This window comes from Heloderma suspectum, chromosome 4, assembly GCF_057233095.1.
Source record: "Heloderma suspectum isolate Gila_16-S chromosome 4, 16-S_ref, whole genome shotgun sequence".
Lineage (NCBI taxonomy): Eukaryota > Metazoa > Chordata > Lepidosauria > Squamata > Helodermatidae > Heloderma > Heloderma suspectum.
The window spans coordinates 135,339,463-135,361,113 of NC_139461.1; the positions used below are offsets into that span (position 1 = coordinate 135,339,463).

The window sequence follows — 21,651 nt, forward strand, 5'->3', positions numbered from 1 at the left end:
GGCGACTCTACACAAGGACATCACCAAATGGTCAATATAGAAATCAGATTGATTATGTCCTTTGCAGCCAAAGATGGAGAAGCTCTATACAGTCAGTCAAAACAAGACCTGGAGCTGACTGTGGCTCAGATCATGAGCTTCTTGTTGCAAAATTTCGGCTTAAATTGAAGAACATAGGGAAAACCACTAAACCATTCAGGTATGACCTAAATCATATCCCTGATGAATATACAGTGGAGGTGAGGAATAGATTTCAGGGATTAGACCTGATAGACAGAGTGCCTGAGGAACTGTCGACGGAGGTCCATAACAATGTTCAGGAGGCAGCAACTCAATCCATCCCAAAGAAAAAGAAATGCAAGAAAGCCAAGTGGCTGTCTGAGGAGGCTTTACAAGTAGCTGAGGAAAGAAGGGAAGCGAAAAGCAAGGGAGAAAGGGGAAGATATACCCAACTGAATGCAGAGTTCCAGAGAATAGCAAGGAGAGACAAGAAGGCCTTCTTCTTAAATGAACAATGCAAAGAAATCGAGGAAAACAACAGAATGGGAAAGACTAGAGATCTCTTCAAGAAAATCGGAGATCTCAAGGGAACGTTTTGTGCAAAGACGTGCATGATAAAGGACAATGAAGGCAGGGACCTAACAGAAGCAGATGAGATTAAGAAGAGGTGGAAAGAATACACAGAAGAACTATGCAGGAAAGATCTGAATGTCCCTGATAGCCATGATAGTGCAGTCACTGAACTTGAGCCGGACATCCTTGAGAGTGAAGTCAAGTGGGCCTTAGGAAGCATTCGTAACAACAAAGCTAGTGGAGGTGACAGTATTCCAGCTGAGCTATTTAAAATCCTAAAAGATGTTGCTGTTAAAGTGCTGCACTCAATATGCCAACAAATTTGGAACACTCAACAATGGCTGCAAGACTGGAAAAGGTCAGTTTACATTCCAATTCCAAAGAAGGGCAACGCCAAAGAGTGTTCAAACTACCGCACAATTGCGCTCATTTCACATGCCAGCAAGGTGATGCTCAAAATCCTACAAGCTAGGCTTCAGCAGTATGCGAACCGAGAACTACCAGAAGTACAAGCTGGGTTTCGAAGAGGCAGAGGAACTAGAGATCAAATCGCCAACATTCGCTGCATCATGGCGAAAGCAAGAGAATTCCAGAAAAGCGTCTATTTCTGCTTCATTGACTACGCTAAAGCCTTTGATTGTGTGGATCACAACAAACTGTGGCAAATTCTGAAAGTGATGGGAGTACCAGACCACCTTACCTGTCTCCTGAGAAACCTGTACGAGGGTCAAGAAGCAACAGTAAGAACCAGACATGGAACAACCGAGTGGTTCAAAATGGGGAAAGGAGTACGACAAGGCTGCAAATTGTCACCCTGCTTATTTAACTTATATGCAGAGTACATCATGAGAAACGCCGGGTTGGATGAATCACAGGTCGGAATTAAGATTGCCGGGAGAATTATCAGCATCCTCAGATACACAGATGATACCACCCTAATGGCAGAAAGCAAAGAGGATCTCAAGAGCCTCTTGTTGAGGGTGAAAGAGGAGACTGCAAAAGCTGGTTTGAAATGCAACATTAAAAAAACGAACATCATGGCATCTGGCCCCATCACTTCCTGGCATATGGAAGGGGAAGAAATGGAAGCAGTGACAGATTTTACTTTCTTGGGCTCCAAGATCACCGCAGACGGTGACTGTAGCCATGAAATTCAAAGACGCTTGCTCCTTGGGAGGAAAGCTATGGCAAACCTAGACAGCATAGTAAGAAGCAGAGACATCACCTTGCCGACAAAGGTCCGTCTAATCAAAGCTATGGTTTTCCCAGTAGTAATGTATGGCTGTGAGAGCTGGACTATAAGGAAGGCTGAGTGCCGAAGAATTGATGCTTTCGAACTGTGGTGCTGGAGAAGACTCCTACGAGTCCCCTGGACTGCAAGGAGGTCAAATCAGTCAATCCTAAAGGAAATCAACCCTGACTGCTCATTGGAAGGACAGATACTGAAGCTGAAGCTGAAATATTTTGGCCACCTAATGCGGAGAGAAAACTCTCTGGAAAAGACCCTGATGCTGGGAAAGACTGAAGGCAAAAGGAGAAGGGGACAGCAGAGGATGAGATGGCTGGATAGCATCACCGATGCAATGAATATGAACTTGAGCACGCTCCGGGAGAGAGCGCAGGACAGGAAGGCCTGGCGTGCTATGGTCCATGGGGTCACGAAGAGTCGGACACGACTGAACAACAACAAGCAAGGAACTGCAAAGGGTATTTTAACAGAGTAACCTCAGCTCCATGTACACAGTTGGTCCCCATTTGAAGGAGAAGGGCGGGAAAGCCCTAAAACGTATGGGCTAGGAGGGGAGGCTCCCCCCTTTACCCATGGGGCATCGCCGCGCAGCCGTTGCCATAGCGCCAAGCAGGCTGAGTGCCTCCTCTCGGCGCCCTCCACCTTGCGCCTCTCTCTGGTGCCTTGCGTCTAGCAACAACCGTTCTCCCGCTCTTTCTCTGCCAGGGTTGCTATCTCTCTCAGGAATGTGAGCAGGGGGGTCTCGCCCTGCAGCTGCACCTCTGAGAGACGAGCGGGTTCCTCTCCCATGGGTTGTAGCTGTTCCTCAGAATCAGAGCCGCTTTGGGGCTTTGTGGGCTCAGTTCCAACCCTGACAGGTAGTCAGAATCAACACGCAGACAATAGGGCTCATTTCCAAGGCTTTATTCACATTCAACCTAATGACGCTTACAGATGCTAATTGCTTGATCCTACAAGTGAGACTTAAGAGAGCTGCCTACTCGGGGGTTCTAAGCTTAGGAATCAGTTGATCTCCATTTTGGAGGGGAAAGCGGGAAACCGCTGTACTTATGAGCTAGGAGGGGAGAGTCCACCCCTGTCCTGTGGGGCATCGGGGCCCCACTGTTGCCATCGTGCCAAGCGGGCTGAGTGCCACCTCTCAGCGCCCGCCATCTCACGCTTGAGGGTGCGCCGGTGCCTAGCGTCCAGAAACTGCTGTTGCTGTGCCCTCTCCCTGCCAGGGTCACTATCACTTTTAGGAATGTGTGCCAGAAGGGGCTCTCCCCCTGGCTGCTCCTCTGAAACGCGCGCGGGTTCCTCTCCCGCAGTTTTTAACTCTTCCTCAGAATCCTCAGAATCAGAACTGCTTTGGGGCTCTCTGGGCTCTGATCCAACCCTGACACAACCCAGTGTTTGGGTTCAGATGTTCAGATAGGCATAGCCTATCAAAGAGCCGATCGTGGGTTGTGTGATAAAATGGAGGAGGTGAGAGTTTGCGCACAACAACCCATCCATTTTTAAATCAGTGGGCTGTTGTTACGTGCGAACAGTCCCAGTATTACATTTTATTCTTCTGACATTTAGCTTGGTTCTTTCTAATGATTTCAGATATAAGGGCATGTAAAGCATTCTGAACTGGAATGTAAAAATAAATTTGAGACCAAAATATATATGGTTTCAGTTGGCACAGTCACCTGATTTAAAGAAATCTTAGATGATTAATTGTGGCATTATCATGACAAAAAGAGCCCACTTTTTGTTTTTAGATGATATCTGCCCATGTTGCATCATGTGCTTTCTTAGAAAAGCCATTCTATCCTTTTTGGAAGAGAAGGGGAATGCCTCTTCTAAGCTGGTGATGACCATCCAAAGGGAGTTCTTAAAAACATTCTGCCTGATTGGGAGCATCTCAGTTGTCAATTAAAAGTGTTGTGCAATGTATGCATGTCTACTTGGAAGTAAGCTCCCTGAGTTCAGTGCAACCTGCTATGAGGTAAGCATGTTAAGGATTGCAGCTTTAGGCTCAATGGGACTTACCTTGCGAGTACATATGAATAGGCTTACACTGTCAATCTCTTAACTGACTGACTGAACGATGCAGTCCTAGTTTCAATCACACACTACTTAAACACACTTTTTGTGTCAATTTAGAAGGGAAGTTATTTGCAATATCGATCCATCATATTAATATTTATTAATTATTTTATTTTAATTTATTTAAGTATTTCTAGGCTTCCTTTTAGGGTCAAGCTCTCTCAAGCCAAGTTACATAAAAAGAATAAATACATAATTACAATAAAATACAGTCATTTTAAAACATTCCAAAGGCCAGTACCACACTAATATAAAATTAATTTAAACAACTAAGTATGAACATGAAAACAATTTAAAAACATCAATAAAAGCCATTAATAATGTCCCATTCAGAAATATAAAATTCCAGTGATTTAATGAAAGTTAAGACTAAATTTGAAAGGCTTGTGCCTTATTTCTATGAAAGATAACAGGTGGTTCTTCCGCCATTTTCTTTTCCCTCTCCTCCTTCACTTGCGGGCTTGAGATAATTTAAGTGATGGGATAAGATGACAAAGAATACCTTTAAAGCAAGGAAAGGAAAAGATAAGATGATGGTTTATAATCAAAATGTTACAGAGGGAAGTATATGATAGACAGTATGTGTCTCTGTGTCTAGTTCCTGCTTCTTGCAGATTTTAGAAACTAGAGAAATCCACAACTAAAATGTTGCAGAACATGGGAAATAGCTCATTCAAGACAAAGAGAAAGTGACAGGTCAAAAGGAAGAGGGATGGGGTGGAGGGAGATAGGCAAACACTAAAATAGCGTGAGTTGCATTATAACCTTGTTTGCCCTTTGGTCACTGCAAATCAGGATTCTCTTTGAGACAAAGACTGGAAAATTCCAATAGGAAGTATATAAAAATGAAACAATAACAAGAGACACTTCAGGTGTTGATGCAGCATTTATGATGGACAGATGTTTTGTTACGGATTTTTATAAATGAAATTGGCATGTTAAACTGTTATGGAAGAAATTGAGTTATACAAATGAATTATTAGCATCATATAATTTGGTTTTCATTTTGTTTCTTGAAATGTGAATGCTATACTTCAATTCCCACAGATCAGTGCAGATTGCAAACATGTGATGGTCTGTGCTGCAGTTTTTTGTTTTAGCTCATTTAATTCAAATTAATGTTGTTATCCCACTTATTAAGATTTGGCTTGAAAGATGACATTCAATTTTGATCCACTTTACCATCCCATAAAGATAAGTATGTATCAGACCTAGGTTTCTGTCACCCTTTGGCAAGTCGATACAGATCACGGATTACAACGAAACACTTTATTGCAGTAGAAGAAACTAGTAGATGAGGTTACATGGATCAAGCTTTCCAGAGTTCATGGCAGCACTGAAACAGCTACAGCCCCAATAAAACAGATGGCATAGGCAAAAGGCTGTTGGCACATTGCTTTGTTCAAGAGAAAGTCCCAAGACTAGAAGTCACACAAAGTCACGGTTATAGTCCAAAGTCCAGCAATACATTCCCAGACAGAGGCTTAATGGTACAAGGTTCATGGCAGACAAGAGTCCAAGATTCACAATAAGTCCAGGCTAGTAAGCATTTTGGGCATTTAAGATGTTCTCAGAAAAGGGAGCTGCCCCTTTTCAGTTTGTAACTCCCTTCCTGAGGGAACTGCACTGGCTGCCTATTTGCTACCAGGCCAAGTTTAAGGTTTTAGTACTGGTGTACAAAGCCCTAAACAACTGGGGACCAGGATACATGAGAGAGCCCCTTCTCAAGCTGCCCAGTCACTGAGGTCATCGGAGGGCATGTTCCTGGTGGTTCCACATGGACCTATGGCCTGATTGGAGTCCACCAGGAGAAGAGCCTTCAGTGTGGTGGCCCCCTTTCTTTGGAACTCCCTGCCCCTGGAAGTCAGGCAGGCACCAAGACTGTGCTGCTTCCCGCGCCTCCTGAAAACAGCACTGTTCCAGGAGGCATTCCTTAACTGACCAGTCACGGTTTTTGTTGGTATTCTGTTTTTAAAAATAAAAAGGTAAAGGTATCCCCAACCAGTCGTTTCCGACTCTACGGTGTGGTGCTCATCTCCATTTCTAAGCCGAAGAGCCAGCGCTGTCCGAAGACGCTTCCGTGGTCATGTGGCCGGCATGACTGAACACCGAGGTGCACAGAACGCTGTTACCTTTCCCGCTGAAGCGGTACCTATTTATCTACTTGCAATTTCTTGCTTTCGAACTGCTAGGTTGGCAGAAGCTGGGACTGAAGACGGGAGCTCACTCCATCACACAGCACTCGGGTCTCGAACTGCTGTCCTGCCGACCTTCCGGTCTGCAGTTCAGTGTCTTAACCACTAAGCCACTGCGGCCCCTAATTATGTTTTATGTTTTTAAAAATAGCATAATTTTAATCTGGTATTTTAATTTTTTTATACTTCTACTGTTTTATTTCTTGTGTTCATCGCTCCAAAATCTGTTCTAGATATGGAGCGGCATACAAATATTGTAAATACATACATACATACATACATACATAAAGGCTCTTCAGTTTATGTACTGGCATAAATACAGGAGAGGAGCTGCTAAAGCTCGCCTTCTGACAGTCTCTCCTGGCAGGGGTATCTGACCCATAAACGAACATTACATCTGAAGGGGGCATCTCTGTTCCGCCCTTTACAATTGGCTCCATAACCTGGGGGACACTCCTGAGCTCCCCTCCCCTGCGGCGGAGCTTCCTGCACAGTTCCCACAGAAGATTTCTCAGGTTGTAAATCAGAGATCTGATTCAAGGCCATGTCTTGCAGCTGTGGTTGATAGTGAGTATCACCCTCCTTCAGCTTGCAATCACATGGGAAGCTAAGCAGAGCCAGAGTCTCTCGCCCCGAACTTCCCACGATTGGACTGGGTTCTAAATCATTCTGCTCTGATAAGTGTGAATCAGATTCTGTATGGCCCACAGCTGCACTGGAGCTAGACCCCACACTATGCTAGTAAATTCAGCTTGTATTCCTTAAGCACAGATACATTTCTAGTTCCCTCAAGCACACAAAGGCAAAACTTCTACCAGCCCAAGATTCCATTCACTCTATGCTTTTGGCTGCTAATTCTGACGTGATGCTATTGAGCCTCAAGGGATAAAATTGCTCCATTACCAGACTTTATTTAGTAATAAATTTATGTTAGATTATGTATGTACCAGATTTCACCTTTTGGTGCATAAAGGATGTACCATAACAATTTTTCTATTCCCATCAGCAAAGATCCCCTTCTGTCAGAATTGGGCCCAGACTCCCTGCAGAGACAGTGGAAGTAGAGTCAGAGTCAGAGTGGGAGGAACCTGAGCCTCAGGGAGCTCAAGCAGACAGAAACAGGGAAGAACCTTCCCAAGGGCAATCTAATCAGTTGGTTCAAGCCCAACCATAATGTCTCCTGCCGTGGGAGTGGTGGAGCATGGCAGATGCACGAATGAGACGCAAAGTAAAGAGATAGGAAAGGTGCAAGGGAGTAAGGCATTCCACCCAATTATCCCCTCACTGGAGCTCTGTGTGGGAAGACCCTCCCTGAGGCTGGATCTGAGAAAGACTTTCAGGGTCTGTGTTGCAAGTAGGGATGTACGAAACTATTTACCTGTTTTGTTTCATGACATCTGCAGTGGGGGGGAGGCGCTTCGTCCCTCCCCCCAAAATCCTCGCCGGCCGGCTCCGCTCTGCGGCAACTCCACAAAGCCATCGGTCAGGGCCACCCACAGCGGTTGCGTCGGCTGAGCTGCGCAGGGACGCAAATGGCGGCCGCCGTAGCCTCTGCCATTTGTGTCCCTTTTTTTTGCCGTGATAGGCTACATAAATATTTACGTAGCCTGTCGTGACGAAAAAAAGGGAACGCAAATGGCGGCGGCTACAGCAGCCGCCATTTGCGTTCCCTTTTTTTCCCCCATGACAGGCTACGTAAATACTTACATAGCCTATCACAGCTAACACAGGAACACCATTTGTGTCCCTGAGGAGGTCGTGATAGGCTACGTAAATATTTATATAGCCTATCACGGGGGGAAAAAGGGGATGCAAATGGTGGCCTCCGTAGCCACCGCCATTTGCATTATTTACGTAAATATTTACATAGCCTATCACGACCTCCACAGGGACGCAAATGGTGTCCCTGCGTTAGCTGTGATAGGCTACGTAAGTATTTACGTAGCCTATCATGGGAAAAATTGTGAAGCGAATGGCAGCCGCAGATGCGGCCACCATTCACAAAGCAGCACAAACGGCACCAGTTAGGTGCTCCGTTTCGCACGCCTTTTGCGGAGCAGTGGGGAAGGGGGGCTTCGTTCTGCCTCGGATTTCGGGGGCTGAATGCACTGGCATTCGGCCTCAGTGAGATTCGTGGCAGAATTCTCCGCCATCCCTAGTTGCAAGTCTGCGAGTATTTTACAACAACTGTCTGTCCAACTGTAGTGCATCCCTAAAGGGGTCTCAAGATAAACTATTAGAGTTGCATCAGTGTAATCGGGGATTTTTGCAAAGATGACGAAGTCTGTAATAAGAATTGCTGATGGACTGATTGCTTAGCATAATAAAGCCTGTTCACTTGGATATTGACTTCTTTGTATAACTACACCCCAGGTGGGAAGGCTCAGATCTTGATACTTTCCCACACCATGATTAGATATGCTTAGACATCTTCGCCTCCACGCTCCTCTTGCTCTGCATTTTTGCTAGATGGGCTTTTTCGCCCATCTAGCTGGGGCTCTGCAGAGCAGGAGAGAAGGAGGCTGGGGGAACCAGAGAATTCTTTGTAAGCCGGCCTCCCCAGTCCTCTCCCCTCCCTGTCCACAGAACCACCCCATTTCCCTCCTGTCCAATGTTGCTGGCATGGTTCTCTCCACACCAGCTGCGAGGGAGAGGGGTAGGGGCGGGGAGCTCAGACTCCTGGGTCTGAGGTCGAAGTGCTGTCTCCGACATCGGATCCAGGAATCTGAAAAATCCTATGGCTCTCCCGATGCTGTCTAGGAGCCATAGGATTGCATCCTTACAGTTTTAAAAGTTGTTGATTTATTTCTACCTTTACAATACTTTTTGATAAGTTCTGGTATCAAAATATTATTGTTCCTACTATAAAATCTAATTGGCAGTTTGAAATAAATTAAAAGTCTTGTCTTCCCAGTTGCTGAGTGCAGTTTGCTAACTAGAATAAAAGAAACAACAAAGTTTTGCTGCAACTTAAATACTAACAGATTTATTGTAGCGCAAGCTTTTGTGGAATAAAGTCAACTTCATCAGATGAAATTGGCAAGTATAGAAGGGCGAAATTACTTGGGATTAAACAATGGGGTTAAAGTGGCAAAGAAATGCACAGTCGGTGATTATTCAATTAATGTTTAGATGTATGCAAAATAAGCACAATGTCAGTTTCCAACTGTAATAATGGGTGATAACACAGTCTTAATATTGCAAGTAAATTAACAGCTTTAGTAGGAAAAGCTGTCTCTATATAAGGTCAAACAAATAGAATTAAACTTTATTATTAGTTCTAATTCAGCTATTTCATGTGGCAATTTGACAATTATGCTTAAGTTAATATTATGAAATGAATCCTGCCTATTGCACCCAGGTATCATATTAGTATCCTGGAGATCCCCTCCCCCCTGAGGGCACAAATGAAGTAACAATCACTAGTATTGGTAAAAGATCCTTAACTTGATGCATCTGTCCATTGTATATAGACATTCTCATTGACCAATTTATATGGGGTCAAGTAAATGGATTACAGTTGGCAGGATGTTTAGACTATGTTGAGCCCTTGCCCCTCCCAGCAGTGTACTTGCATGTAGTCATTTACTCTGTTCCATGTGTGAATGAGTGCTGTTCATTTTTATGAAACCAGTAAAGACAGTAGAAATTGGTGTAGTAGTTAGAGTGTCAGACTAGGACTAGGGACAGTCAAGTTCAAATCATAAAGAGAGCTTCGGCAATTGGGTGGTATAGAAATGAAATGAAATAAAATAAATAAATAACTCAGCCATAAAGCTTACTGGGCGACTTTGGGCCAGCACCATTTTTCATCCTAATCGACCTCACATTGTTGTTGTGAGGATAAAATGTGTGTGGGAGAACCCTGAGTTCTTTGGAGGAGGGGTGAGATAGAAATGTAATAAATAATAAAAAGGCACTGCAATTGGAAGGTTATGCAGTGACCCCTACATGTCCCAGACTCCAAGATAGGGCCTAAGTGGAGAGAGAGAAATCCATGGTATCCTCCCAGTGGTTCCTGAAGTACACAGGCCCTCCATTTGCTCCTGCTCACCATCTTGGATGTGTTTTGCTAGTATTTTGTAGCTCCCCAAATACATACCTTCTTCTATCCATAAAAATCCTCAACAGTAAATGGAATCAAACGATGACCCAGCCCTTCCTCATTTAGGGGTTAATTTGACTGCTCCATAGGCCACCACCAGCCTGCTATTTCCAACCCACAGCCTTTGGATCCCAGGTGTGACCAGTTCTTTTTAATTCCTTAGCTTTAAAATGTGTGCTATCTGCTGATCTGTTTTGCTTTCTTACAGTTGTGGTGGTGTTAGCTAATGTGGTGTCTAGGCTGAACATAAATATGTTTTGGCCAGGATTTGTTTAGGGCAATTCTCTCCCTCTCACCCCTTGAGATATAGCAATAAAGAGGAAGGAACAGCTGTAGTATGATGGAGTCTTGAGAGTATGTTTGATTTTGACATGCAAAACAGTAGCTGACAGAGCACTTTTATGATCCTTGGGAGGGCATCCCAGGGACCATAACATAGTGTAGATTTTCCTCCCCAAGGCTGTAGATGCAATTATGCCCTCGGGGAGGGAAATCTGAGTGTGGAATTCCCACCCCTCGCAGCCACCATGGAAAGCACCACACAGTGGATTATCTTCCAAGGTCGCAACACCTATATTGGAAGAGAATCAGGTTGAGAGAAAATAGGGTGGAGGGCAGAGGGAAGAAGAGACCATGGTCCTCAGTATCTACAAGCCACTCCATTTCCCTCAGCAGATGGGGAGGGAAAATGCAGAGGCTCATGGATACAGAGGAACCATAGCCTCTCCTTCCCCTCTCCACCCACTGAGAGCTAGGTCAGCTAGACTGGCTGAGTGGGCTCATCTAGTTAAAAATGTTTAAAAGCAGGTACGGGATGTGAAAATACCTTTGTTGTTCCTCCCACCCTGCCTGCTAGGGCTTAGGATAGAAGGAGGAGTACAGTCTCAAAGCCCTCCAACTATAGAGTGGAAATCCCTTAGGATTGTGCTCTGAAGAGATTCTTCTAATTTAAAATGAATCTTAAAAAAATGAGGTGAGGAGGAAAAATGAGAAGGGAATAATTTATTCTGTTAAAAACCATGGTGGAAATGAACATATTTTTCTTAGGGAGAGGAATTAATAATTCCTGTGTTGATTTAAAAATCAACACAGGTGATGGGGATAAGAATGCATGAACTAGTATTGGGTGGGGAAAGAACAGATGAACTAAACTAATTGAAAAGCAATAGAGTTACACAACTGGAAGGTACATAAAGATTGTCTATTCTGGAAATAAGGTAAGTACTTTGGCAAGGCTTTCTGACTCTCAATATTTTTAACAAGTAAAATCACAAGTAACAAAATTATTTGACATGGCTAATTGCTTCTCTCTCTGCTGTGGTGTTCCTTGCCTGTAAATATGAGTACTAATTGGTTGGCTTTCTCCGAGTCTCTGTGCAGTTCTGCTGGCCAGTTTTGTATTAGAATCTTTGACCTATAGTAACTGAAGTGTAGATTTCTGTGGTAGATAACTGGCTGTGCCTGTTGACCACCATTTTGAATCTGGCTGTGCCCCCAGCTACAGTTTTGTGCTTGGTTCTAGTGCAGGGCTGGGCAACTTGTGGCCCCTAGATACTGTTGGGCTGCAACTCGCGTCGCAGTCCAACAGTATCTTGAGGGCCACAAGTTGCCCACCCCTGGTCTAGTGGGTGAATCTCAGGGTTCTAGTAAAATAATAATAATTAATAATGAAGTAAGTCGTGCAAGCTTGAATTCTCCCAACACCTACTGTAGCTTCAGCAAAATCCTCTGCCCAAAGGAATAATGTTTTTCAGATAAACTTCAGTTTTAGGTTAATCCATTGATTTTAATGCTTTGTGCGTGGCGAATAATGATGGAAAATGGGGGAAAGAAAGTTAACATGGGGCAGATGGTGGAGCCAGTGGGAGGAACTCTCACTCCCTCAGTTTGTGCTGCTGCTGTTATCCTCATATAACCGGCACGAGGGCATATGAAACATGCCTGATGAATTGAAGTAGCTACCACACCAGCCCTGAGTAAAAAGTTTGATGTAGACACCCTGCTCCTCAGCCAAGGATTCCCCTGCATTTCTGTGAATTTTCGTGGGCGAGATTTCATTTGTTCGTATGCTGTTTCCAAACTCTCATATTCATTGCAGATATTCTATTAAGAGAGGTAGGGTGCAATCCTATGCATGTTTAGACAGAAAAACATCCTACAACTCCCAGCATTCCCCAGACAGCCATGTAGGCTGGGGAATGCTAGGAGTTGTAAGACATTCTCTGTCTAAACATGCATAGGATTGCATCCTTAATTACTTAGAGCAGTTAAGTAAGCAACATTTTCCCAATATTCCACAAAAGGCCTTGGGGCTCAGTGTAGACGCTTCTTGCTTTTATTTCCTAAAACTTGAAAATGTTTTTGTAAACCACCTCTACTTTGGGGTAATTTTTCATGTGTGATGCCCAATTATTTCCTGGGTGTTCATGCTCATTCACTGGTCATGATCCAGAATACAATTGCGTGTGCAAGTCTCTTTGAAAGCAATAAGGGTTAAATGTACAAGACTATACACCAAGTGCAGCTACAGCAGCCTTCCCCAAACTGGTGTCCTCCAGATGTTTTGGACTTCAACTCCCATCAGCCCCAGCTAGCATAGCCAATGGTTAGGAATGTTGGGAGCTGCAGTGCAAAACATCTGGAGGGCACCAGGTTGGGGAAGGCTGAGCTACAGTAATAACCAGAGAAATACTATTATCAAAAAAATACTAATAGGACAGGAGACAATGATTTTGGAGATTTAGTATGTCTTTATTTTGATTCATAGTCCCCTGTATGCTGAAGTTGCTGTTGCTATTCAAACATGTTTGTGTTGTAAATGTCCGTTAGCTTTACACACCTGTATATTATTTAGATTCACTGGATATAATCTGTCATTATATTGGGGACCTGCAAAGAATTGGGTGACTCCCCCATTAGCCCATTAGTATGAGACCACTGGGCTCCAGGGCTAGATAAGTAGTGTTCAGCTCACCTAGCCCTGAGCCTCAGCAGTCTACATTGTACAATTTCATTTCATTTCATTTATTACATTTCTGTACCGCCCCATAGCCAAAGCTCTCTTATAAGACTGATTGCTGAAGATAAGGGTTAGGTGTGCACAAAGCTATTTAGCCTAAACCAGAGCGATACAGAGACGTGGGTCTCACGACACAACAGCCCAATTTACTCTCAAGGCGCTGCAATGCATGCTGAACCCAGCTAGCAGGGGTTATTTGATGGCTAAACAACCCTCGCATAACCCATGATCTGTTCTAGAGTTATATGAGGGTTGTTTAGCCCTCAAACAACCCCTACTAGCCAGGTTCATACGATATGCCAACCCCCGTTTGGGGGTTGCATATTCATAATGGCAGCCAGCACGCACTGCAGCTCTTCAAGAGTAAATTAACCCATGATGTGCTGCAGTGTCATGTGAACTGCCCCAGAGTAGGGACAAGAATATTTTCCCTCCCCTCCCCCCACTGCCCACACTGTATGTTAGAGTTTGGAGGGGGTAAATTGAGGTCAAGAAATGGGCACAGTGTGGCTACACGTGCACAGACACTATTCTAGGATACTCTGAAGTTTTTAGGAACTGTGCCCCTTTGCAACTGAAAGCATCCTTGGAGGGGAGCTTATGACTGGAGAAAATGGTTTTCCTCTGATCCTAACGTGCACACATCCAAGATACTCTTAGCTTCACAGTACACACTTCCCTAACCCTAATCCCCCTCGCCACAAAACTAATTCTCCCACAATTTCCTCTTTTTTCCCTTCTTCTCAGCTGATATTCAGCTGTTTTTACATTCTGTAGTTTCTGATAGGCAAAGAGCATGTTCAGTACTTGTCAGACCATTTTTTTCTTTTTCCTTTATTTTTTGTGTTTTAATGTGTGAACTAATACTTTGCAGCATATTATGGAGTACAGAAACATCTACCTTGTGTTTGGGTGGACCCAGTTCAATCCACTACTGATGGGCATGGGTTCTCCAACTTTGTTATTAGTGTATGTGAGTATTGTTAAGGCCTAATACAGACAATATAACTTGATATCATTACATTCTTTTTGGATGTCTACTAACCAACAGATTTTCAGTACTGCACCATCATAACCATCGCCATAATTAACAACTACATTCTGTAGTTCAGCTTGCTGTTCCATATGCATCACAATGAAAATTGCATGGAGAAAAGGAATACTGAACTTAAACTACTATGAATAAAAAACTTCTTTCTTTCTTTCTTTCTTTCTTTCTTTCTTTCAAGATGAGATGAGAAACGTTGCATATGTGCTTGTACCCTAATTAGTAGCTGGTATTTTTAAAGGTCACAGGGAACATTTAAGAAATAGGGATGTAAAGTATAGTTAATTGTAACTTTTTTCAGTGCTTGGTGAAAATTCATATCAGCAGATTACAGCTGTATAATGAAATTCCAAGTCTTGTGGGTGCATGGGTTGATAGAGCTAGATCTGGTGCATCTCCTAAATGCATAATTTCAAGAAAAATGACAGACACAATTATAAATGAGCTTAATATGACGATAACAATTGAACAGTGAGGAATTTAATCCCCGATGTTCTGTTGGCACTGAAAGTCACATAAGAGTGAATATACTTTTGTTCACGTGTCTTAATTATCTCTTAGTTATCAAATATTTGTTATAATAAAATGGAAGTTGCTTCGTAATTTGTACCAATTCTGAAGCTGTGAGGTAATATAGGTTACTCCCCCCGTAACCTTACAAGAAGAAACTCCATTGGCATTACCTTGGTTGCATAACTGTTCATTAAGGGTAAAGCCAGAAGTTTAATAGGACCTGGGTCCCTTCTATAAACATTTCTAAAAGTAATGGGGAAAGGACATGACTTGATGGAAAGGAAACAGAAGAAAATATACTTAACCCTCCCCTGCCTGCTGCTTCTCTCTTGCACTCCTCTCCCCAGAGCTTTCTTTCAGCTGCTACAGTGCTTCTCTGGGATTCCTAAGTGGGGAAAAAAGCAGCTGAGGGAAGGCAGTATGAGGGAGAAGTGTCGGGCAAGGAAAGGTTTAAGCACCCTTTCTGCCCTTCTCCAAGCCATACCTTCCCTCCCTCCCTGTGTTTGTCAGATACCTGTGTTCCCAGACCTGGATCTTTCATCAAAGGTGAAAATTTCATTTCACCTTTTCAGCCAAAAATCAAATTTAATGTGAGCAGAAGAATGTGGTCAGACTTCATTTATAGGAGAACTAGACAGAACGCTACTCCCTTTTCCCTTTCCTCTCCTTTATTTTACTTATGGTTGGGCTTAAGCTGGGCTTCTCAAGAGAGTCTTGCTGTGAAGCAGTAGGTAAATCATAGGGACACCGGTGGGAATTATATTATACTGTTGCTCTGTCCGTGCATGTTTACTTTGGAATAGGTCTTTTTGCACTGAATGGTATTCATTTCCAAGTAAATATGCAGAATTGCATCCTTGGTTAACTACTGTTTCAAAAAAATTAAAAACCAAGACCATTTAAATAAGAACAGCACAGAATGTATGTTAGGCTATTTAAGACTACAATCTTAAACCCACCAAGAACCAATTAAATTGGGGTGGGGTTTTTTGACAAGTTTTTCATCAACTTGACAGTATCTGTGATAAAGCTTTAAAGATTTACTATACCACTAGAAGTTCTTTAGAAAGCTCAGTGGTGGCATACTAAGCCAAGAACTTGATTAGAGGTGTGAAGGCCTGGAAAAAACCTGGAACAATAAGGAAAAAAACCCTGTTTTTCCCTTGTTTTTTTCCAAGGACCGTTTTTGTTTGTTTCCAAAAAACTGGAAAAATTGAAGAGCTTTGGATTATGAAATATTTTCTTTTAAAATTTTAAGACAAGGTATTTATATATTGTTACTCAGCTTTAACTCCCCTCAGATGGTTTCTTAAAACTGTGTAGTAATAAGACTTTTTTTAAAAGACTAGAGATGTAAAATTTCTGGAAATAATGAAGCCGTGGGAAAAATGCTTTTTTAAAATCCTGTCTGTAAGATTCCCAGCATACTTATTTCTTCTATTCCTTATTACAATTATTGCTCTAATGTATCTTTTAGTGATAGACATTTAGGGATGCTGCAAGTTATCTCAGTTTCCCAACTTGTGAGTAGAATCACCATATAATAATACGGAAGAAAATGTGCATTCTTGACAGGTTGGGTTTTGTTCTATAGAGTCCTGTGCTTCTGGGCTTGTTCTGGTTACATGATGTAGCAGTCAATTAATGTAGTTCTAATCTAAAACTCACATCTGAAAAAAACATTGTAGCTTATTCTGCCACTATCACCAGATGTGACAAAAGCATATGTGGGTTATCCCACCTATGTTTCTTTTTTTAAATTAACTTTGAGGCTTGGGCCTATAGAACTCACTGCCACAGTTTTTGATAAAGTTCTCAATTAGACCTCACCACTAGGGAGTACTGCTTCATCTATAAAACCTTTTAACGGCTGATGCTAGAATAAACCCTCTACCTAAAAGAAACCCAGTAGTCTGGTTCCTATGACATTGGCACGGCATTGACACTACCACTAGAGAAACCTTTCACAATGAACAAAAATAAGATTTCATTAATGGAAATTATTTACAAAAGGGAAATTATTTGAGGAGTGAATAAAATGCCACTCTTCAAATAACAGGTTGAGATTGCTTAAAGGTTCTTAAATTGGTTCTTTACCATTCCTAAGCTGAGTTTTTCCTAGATAAATAAAATCTCAATAGCTTTTCCTTCAGATCAGATTTCCCTAAGCTCAACCTCACAAACAGGTACAGGTTTAGGAATTTCCCTAAACTTCCTGTCAAGGGCTCCTTGGAGGCCTCTCTCAGTCTAATCCAGTAGCCAAGTCCAGACACAGACAAATGGATTCTTTTCAAAGCTTTATTCCTCTTTTACAACTTAACAACTCTACTGTTAGCAACTAGATATGAGCAGCAGAGTACCTATGCCCTACGTTGGAACAGTTGGTCCCCGTTTGAAAGGGTATTACTGGCAGACCCCTGAACTTAAGGACTAGGGAGAGTCCCTCCCCTTTTCCCTTGGATCCTCTGGGTGCAGCCGTTGTTTGTGCGCCAACCGGGCACTACACCTCCTTTCTGCGCCCTCCATTTGGCGCCGCTCTCTGCATCGGCGTTGAGCGTCCATCAAGTCTGCTTCCCGCGCTCTGTCACTCCCAGGACTGCTATCTAAGCTAGGAATGCTGGTGGGAGGAATCTCCGTCAGCTGTTGGCCCTGGGAAAGAGGAGCGTGCTCCTCTCCCAGGAGCGACTGCCCTTCCTCAGAATCAGAACTACTCTGGGATTCTATGGGCTCAGTGTCCACCCTGACACTTCCTTACAAACAGGGAACAGATGCTGTACACCAGTCTTCCTCTGCTTCCAGTTTTTCCTACTCCTTTCAGCCTCTAGAATGATTCAGATATTTCAGGGACAACTTGCTGAAATTCTGTCTGGTCAGATATAATATAGGAACCGAAAATCATATTTGGTATATTAAATGTAAAAGTATAGTTTATTCAGACAATAATTAGAACTTACTGAGTTTACTTTTAAATGCTTTAAAACCTAATGATAATTTTATGAGCAAACTAAGTTATACAGAATATAACTTTGGGAACATAAATGCTGGTTTTCTTCCTAAATCAGGTTCCCCAACCTTATGTTCTCCAAATATTTTGGTCTATCAATGCTCAGCATTCCTGACCATTGGCCATGCTAGCTCAAGCTGATGGGAGCTGATGTCCAAAACATCTGGAGGGCACCAGGTTGGGGAAGGCTATCCTAAAGCAGCAAAGTGACTTGGAGAGAGCAATCCTATGGGGATCGATGGTCGCCTCCAAACCCAGGAGAGGAGTGGTGAGGAGTGCATCTCCTCCACACTCCCGCTGCCCTGGTGTCGCGTCTAGACAGCCGATTTTGGCTGTCTAGCCACGGGACCTCGGAGTGCTGGGTGGGGAAGCCAGACAACACACAGGAAGTGTCATACCGGCACTTCTGAACCCCCTGGTCCATCCCTAGAAATGCCCTATTTTTCCTGCTCCACGCTGCTCTTCTGAGAGCAGAGTGCAGGGCCAATCTGGGCTGCCTACGAGGCGGCGCAGGAAGGGGTGCAGGTCAGTTCTCCAAGAACCAACCTCAGAGCATGGGCTCTGAGGTCGGTTCATGGGAACCAGCCAATCCTGTGGCTGTCTAGCCACTGACTAGCGGCCATAGGATTGCCCCCTAAATCTGTTGTTGTTGTTCAGTCGTTCAGTCGTGTCCGACTCTTCGTGACCCCATGGACCACAGCACGCCAGGCCTTCCTGTCCTGCGCTCTCTCCCGGAGTGTGCTCAAGTTCATATTCATTGCATCGGTGATGCTATCTAGCCATCTCATCCTCTGCTGTTCCCTTCTCCTTTTGCCTTCAGTCTTTCCCAGCATCAGGGTCTTTTCCAGAGAGTTTTCTCTTCGCATTAGGTGGCCAAAATATTTCAGCTTCAGCTTCAGTATCTGTCCTCCCAATGAGCACTCAGGGTTGATTTCATTTAGGATTGACTGATCTGACCTCCTTGCAGTCCAGGGGACTCGTAAGAGTCTTCTCCAGCACCACAGTTCGAAAGCATCAATTCTTCGGCGCTCAGCCTTCCTTATAGTCCAGCTCTCACAGCCATACATTACTACTGGGAAAACCATAGCCTTGATTAGACGGGCCTTTGTCGGCAAGGTGATGTCTCTGCTTCTTACTATGCTGTCTAGGTTTGCCATAGCTTTCCTCCCAAGGAGCAAGCGTCTTTTAATTTCATGGCTACAGTCACCGTCTGTGGTGATCTTGGAGCCCAAGAAAGTAAAATCTGTCACTGCTTTCATTTCTTCCCTTTCTATATGCCAGGAAGTGATGGGGCCAGATGCCATGATCTTAGTTTTTTTTTTAATGTTGAGTTTCAAACCAGCTTTTGCACTCTCCTCTTTCACCCTCAACAAGAGGCTCTTGAGATCCTCTTTGCTTTCTGCCATTAGGGTGGTATCGTCTGCATATCGGAGGTTGTTGATAATTCTCCCAGCAATAAATAAGTATTGCTTATTTTTCAATTTCCCCCCAAATTTCTGTCTTTTCCGGAAAGAAACCTTGCCCCCACCTGTCGCTTCAAAATTTCTGGAAATTTTACATCTCTAAACTTGATTCATGTTGATGTGGTCCATGACTCTTCCTCCACAAGCGCAAATATTGTCAATCTGTGATGACAAAAAGAGCCCATCACAATAAATGGAGAAGAAACCCATAGAATAGTTGTGTGAACTGACTCTTACTTGGAATAAAGCACGTCGCCTCAAGCATCTTTACTTCGAAGTAAGTGTAATAAAAAGATCAAGCATTATATGAATAAATGGGGGGGGGGGACAAACCCTTAATTATACTGGTGCTGTTTATACCCTGCAGTAGATTGTAATTCACTTCTTCTGCAGGGAGGTATCCATCTGAGTATGGTGCTGGGACATATGAAGCTTTGATATGAACATTTAAAAAATGAAATGTATATACATTGCTTTCATTAATCTTGTGTAATATTTATTTACTTACTTATTTTATTTAAAACATTTGTATCCTGCCCTATATTATTAAGATCTCAGGGTGGCGTACATATAAATCAATTTATACTATATAAAACAATAAATAATTTAAACAGCTAAAACCATATTAAACCATTAAACAAGCTAATACCAGTTTAAAACATCTAAAACAATGAAACAGTTAAAACAGTGTGCAACTTTAGGGAATTCAGTTAGCCTTCAAAGGCTTTGGTGAAAAGCCATGTTTTAACTTGGCGCTGAAACAAAACCAACGTCTGCGCCAATCAGGCCTCCAAGGGGAGGTCATTCCACAACCAAGGTGCCACAGTAGAGAAGGCCTTCAGAATGGAGATGCTGAGACATCTATATATACATTTTAATCTTTTAAAATGTTTTATCTGTTATGGCATCCCTAAAGCAGGGCTACAGTTACTAAGCAGCAGTTCTGCCTTTTTCAAAGACCCCCAAACTGGATACTGCAGAAGGGAGCACTGCAGTGCCTAGAGATTCTGGTTTTGTTTATATGCTTATTTGTGGCTAGGTGTTTGTTTGTTTTTTAATATGGTAAAGGCTAAATATTATATACCTCAGGCTAAATATTATATACTTTATTTAAAATTTCTATTTGAAGTGTGTATTTCATTATGGTTTCAGGTATGACAATGTTCTTTTTTTCTCATTCTTTTCAAACCCCTGTTTATATGTGTGTATTTTTTTCCTCTGCCTAGACCTGGTTAACCATTTCTGTGAACAGGTCCTCAATTTTTTACTTTGTCCCTACTTTCCTGTCGTAGCCCCATCTTCCCCTGGTGTCGACTCCGTACCCTTACAGCGCACAGGCAGTCAACACGGCACACAGAATGCAACAGCGACCTTCCAGAGGGCCAGCTATGCAGCAGGCCCAGCCTCCAATTACGCAGACCCCTACCGACAGCTGCAGTATTGTCCTTCTGTTGAATCGCCATACAGCAAATCTGGGCCAGCCATCCCACCTGAGGGAACCTTGGCTAGGTCACCTTCAATTGATAGCATTCAGAAAGATCCCAGGTGGGTGAAACCTTACTTCTATCTACAGTTATGAACTCATAAAGAGGTCTACATTTGCAACCAACTCCATATTTTACAAGTGTAGTATGTTATTTAATAAGCCAAACAAATTGGCCAATGAGATTCATTGTTTGATTCAACTGTTCTTTTGTTAGAATTTTTCAGTACAGTTGTCTTTTTAAAAACAAAATGAGAAAGTAAGATGAGTACATATTACTGTGTTCTTCTGTTAAATCTTCCATGAAACTACTTCTATGAACACATTACTGTATTTGATCTAATAATTAAAGAAGCTTGCATTTGTATTTTTTGCTTATTTTGGTGACTTTAGTAAAAGGAAAAAACATAACCTTGTTTTAATGTTTGTAGAAAAATTATAGTTTTGTAAAATGCTACCAGTTCTGCTAGGTCAGAGATTTGGGTTAAGATAAAGAATGTTTCCAGGTCTGTTGTTATATGGACATTCAGTTGGAGTTGAACTGGGATTACTTAAAAAAAAAATTAATTTACTTGAGCTGGTATTACTGGAATCACTGAAATCACTAAAAATATGCAAGTGTTATTCAAAAATATGTAACTGATTTATACAAGACTTCCATTGGCAGATGGTGTGACTTTCATGGTTCTTAAGCAAGATAGACCCTCAAAAAGTTCAGTGTGCAGGGTAAAAACAGTCATTCATTATAAACTTTAGGCACTTAGAATCTTAAACATACACAGTATATTTAATATGTTAAACTTTTGTGTTTGTACTTGGAAGCTGAATAATGTGGTTTCATAGGCTGTAGTAGAATTCCATCTCTGTTTAGCAGCAAACACTTCTGTTTTTTACTCATGGCATCTCCATATTCAACCTGGGAATAT

The 21,651-nt window shown here is 42.7% G+C and overlaps 1 protein-coding gene across 1 annotated transcript in view; it reads left to right on the top strand.

Annotated features, from left to right (window-relative positions):
- CTNND2 (catenin delta 2) overlaps positions 1 to 21,651 on the top strand; it is an 861,592-nt gene that overhangs the window by 517,753 nt on the left and 322,188 nt on the right. Inside the window, exon 9 of the mRNA XM_084850586.1 lies at positions 20,535 to 20,787. Coding sequence (XP_084706712.1) covers positions 20,535 to 20,787 — 253 coding nt within the window. The remainder of the gene's footprint in view (positions 1 to 20,534; positions 20,788 to 21,651) is intronic.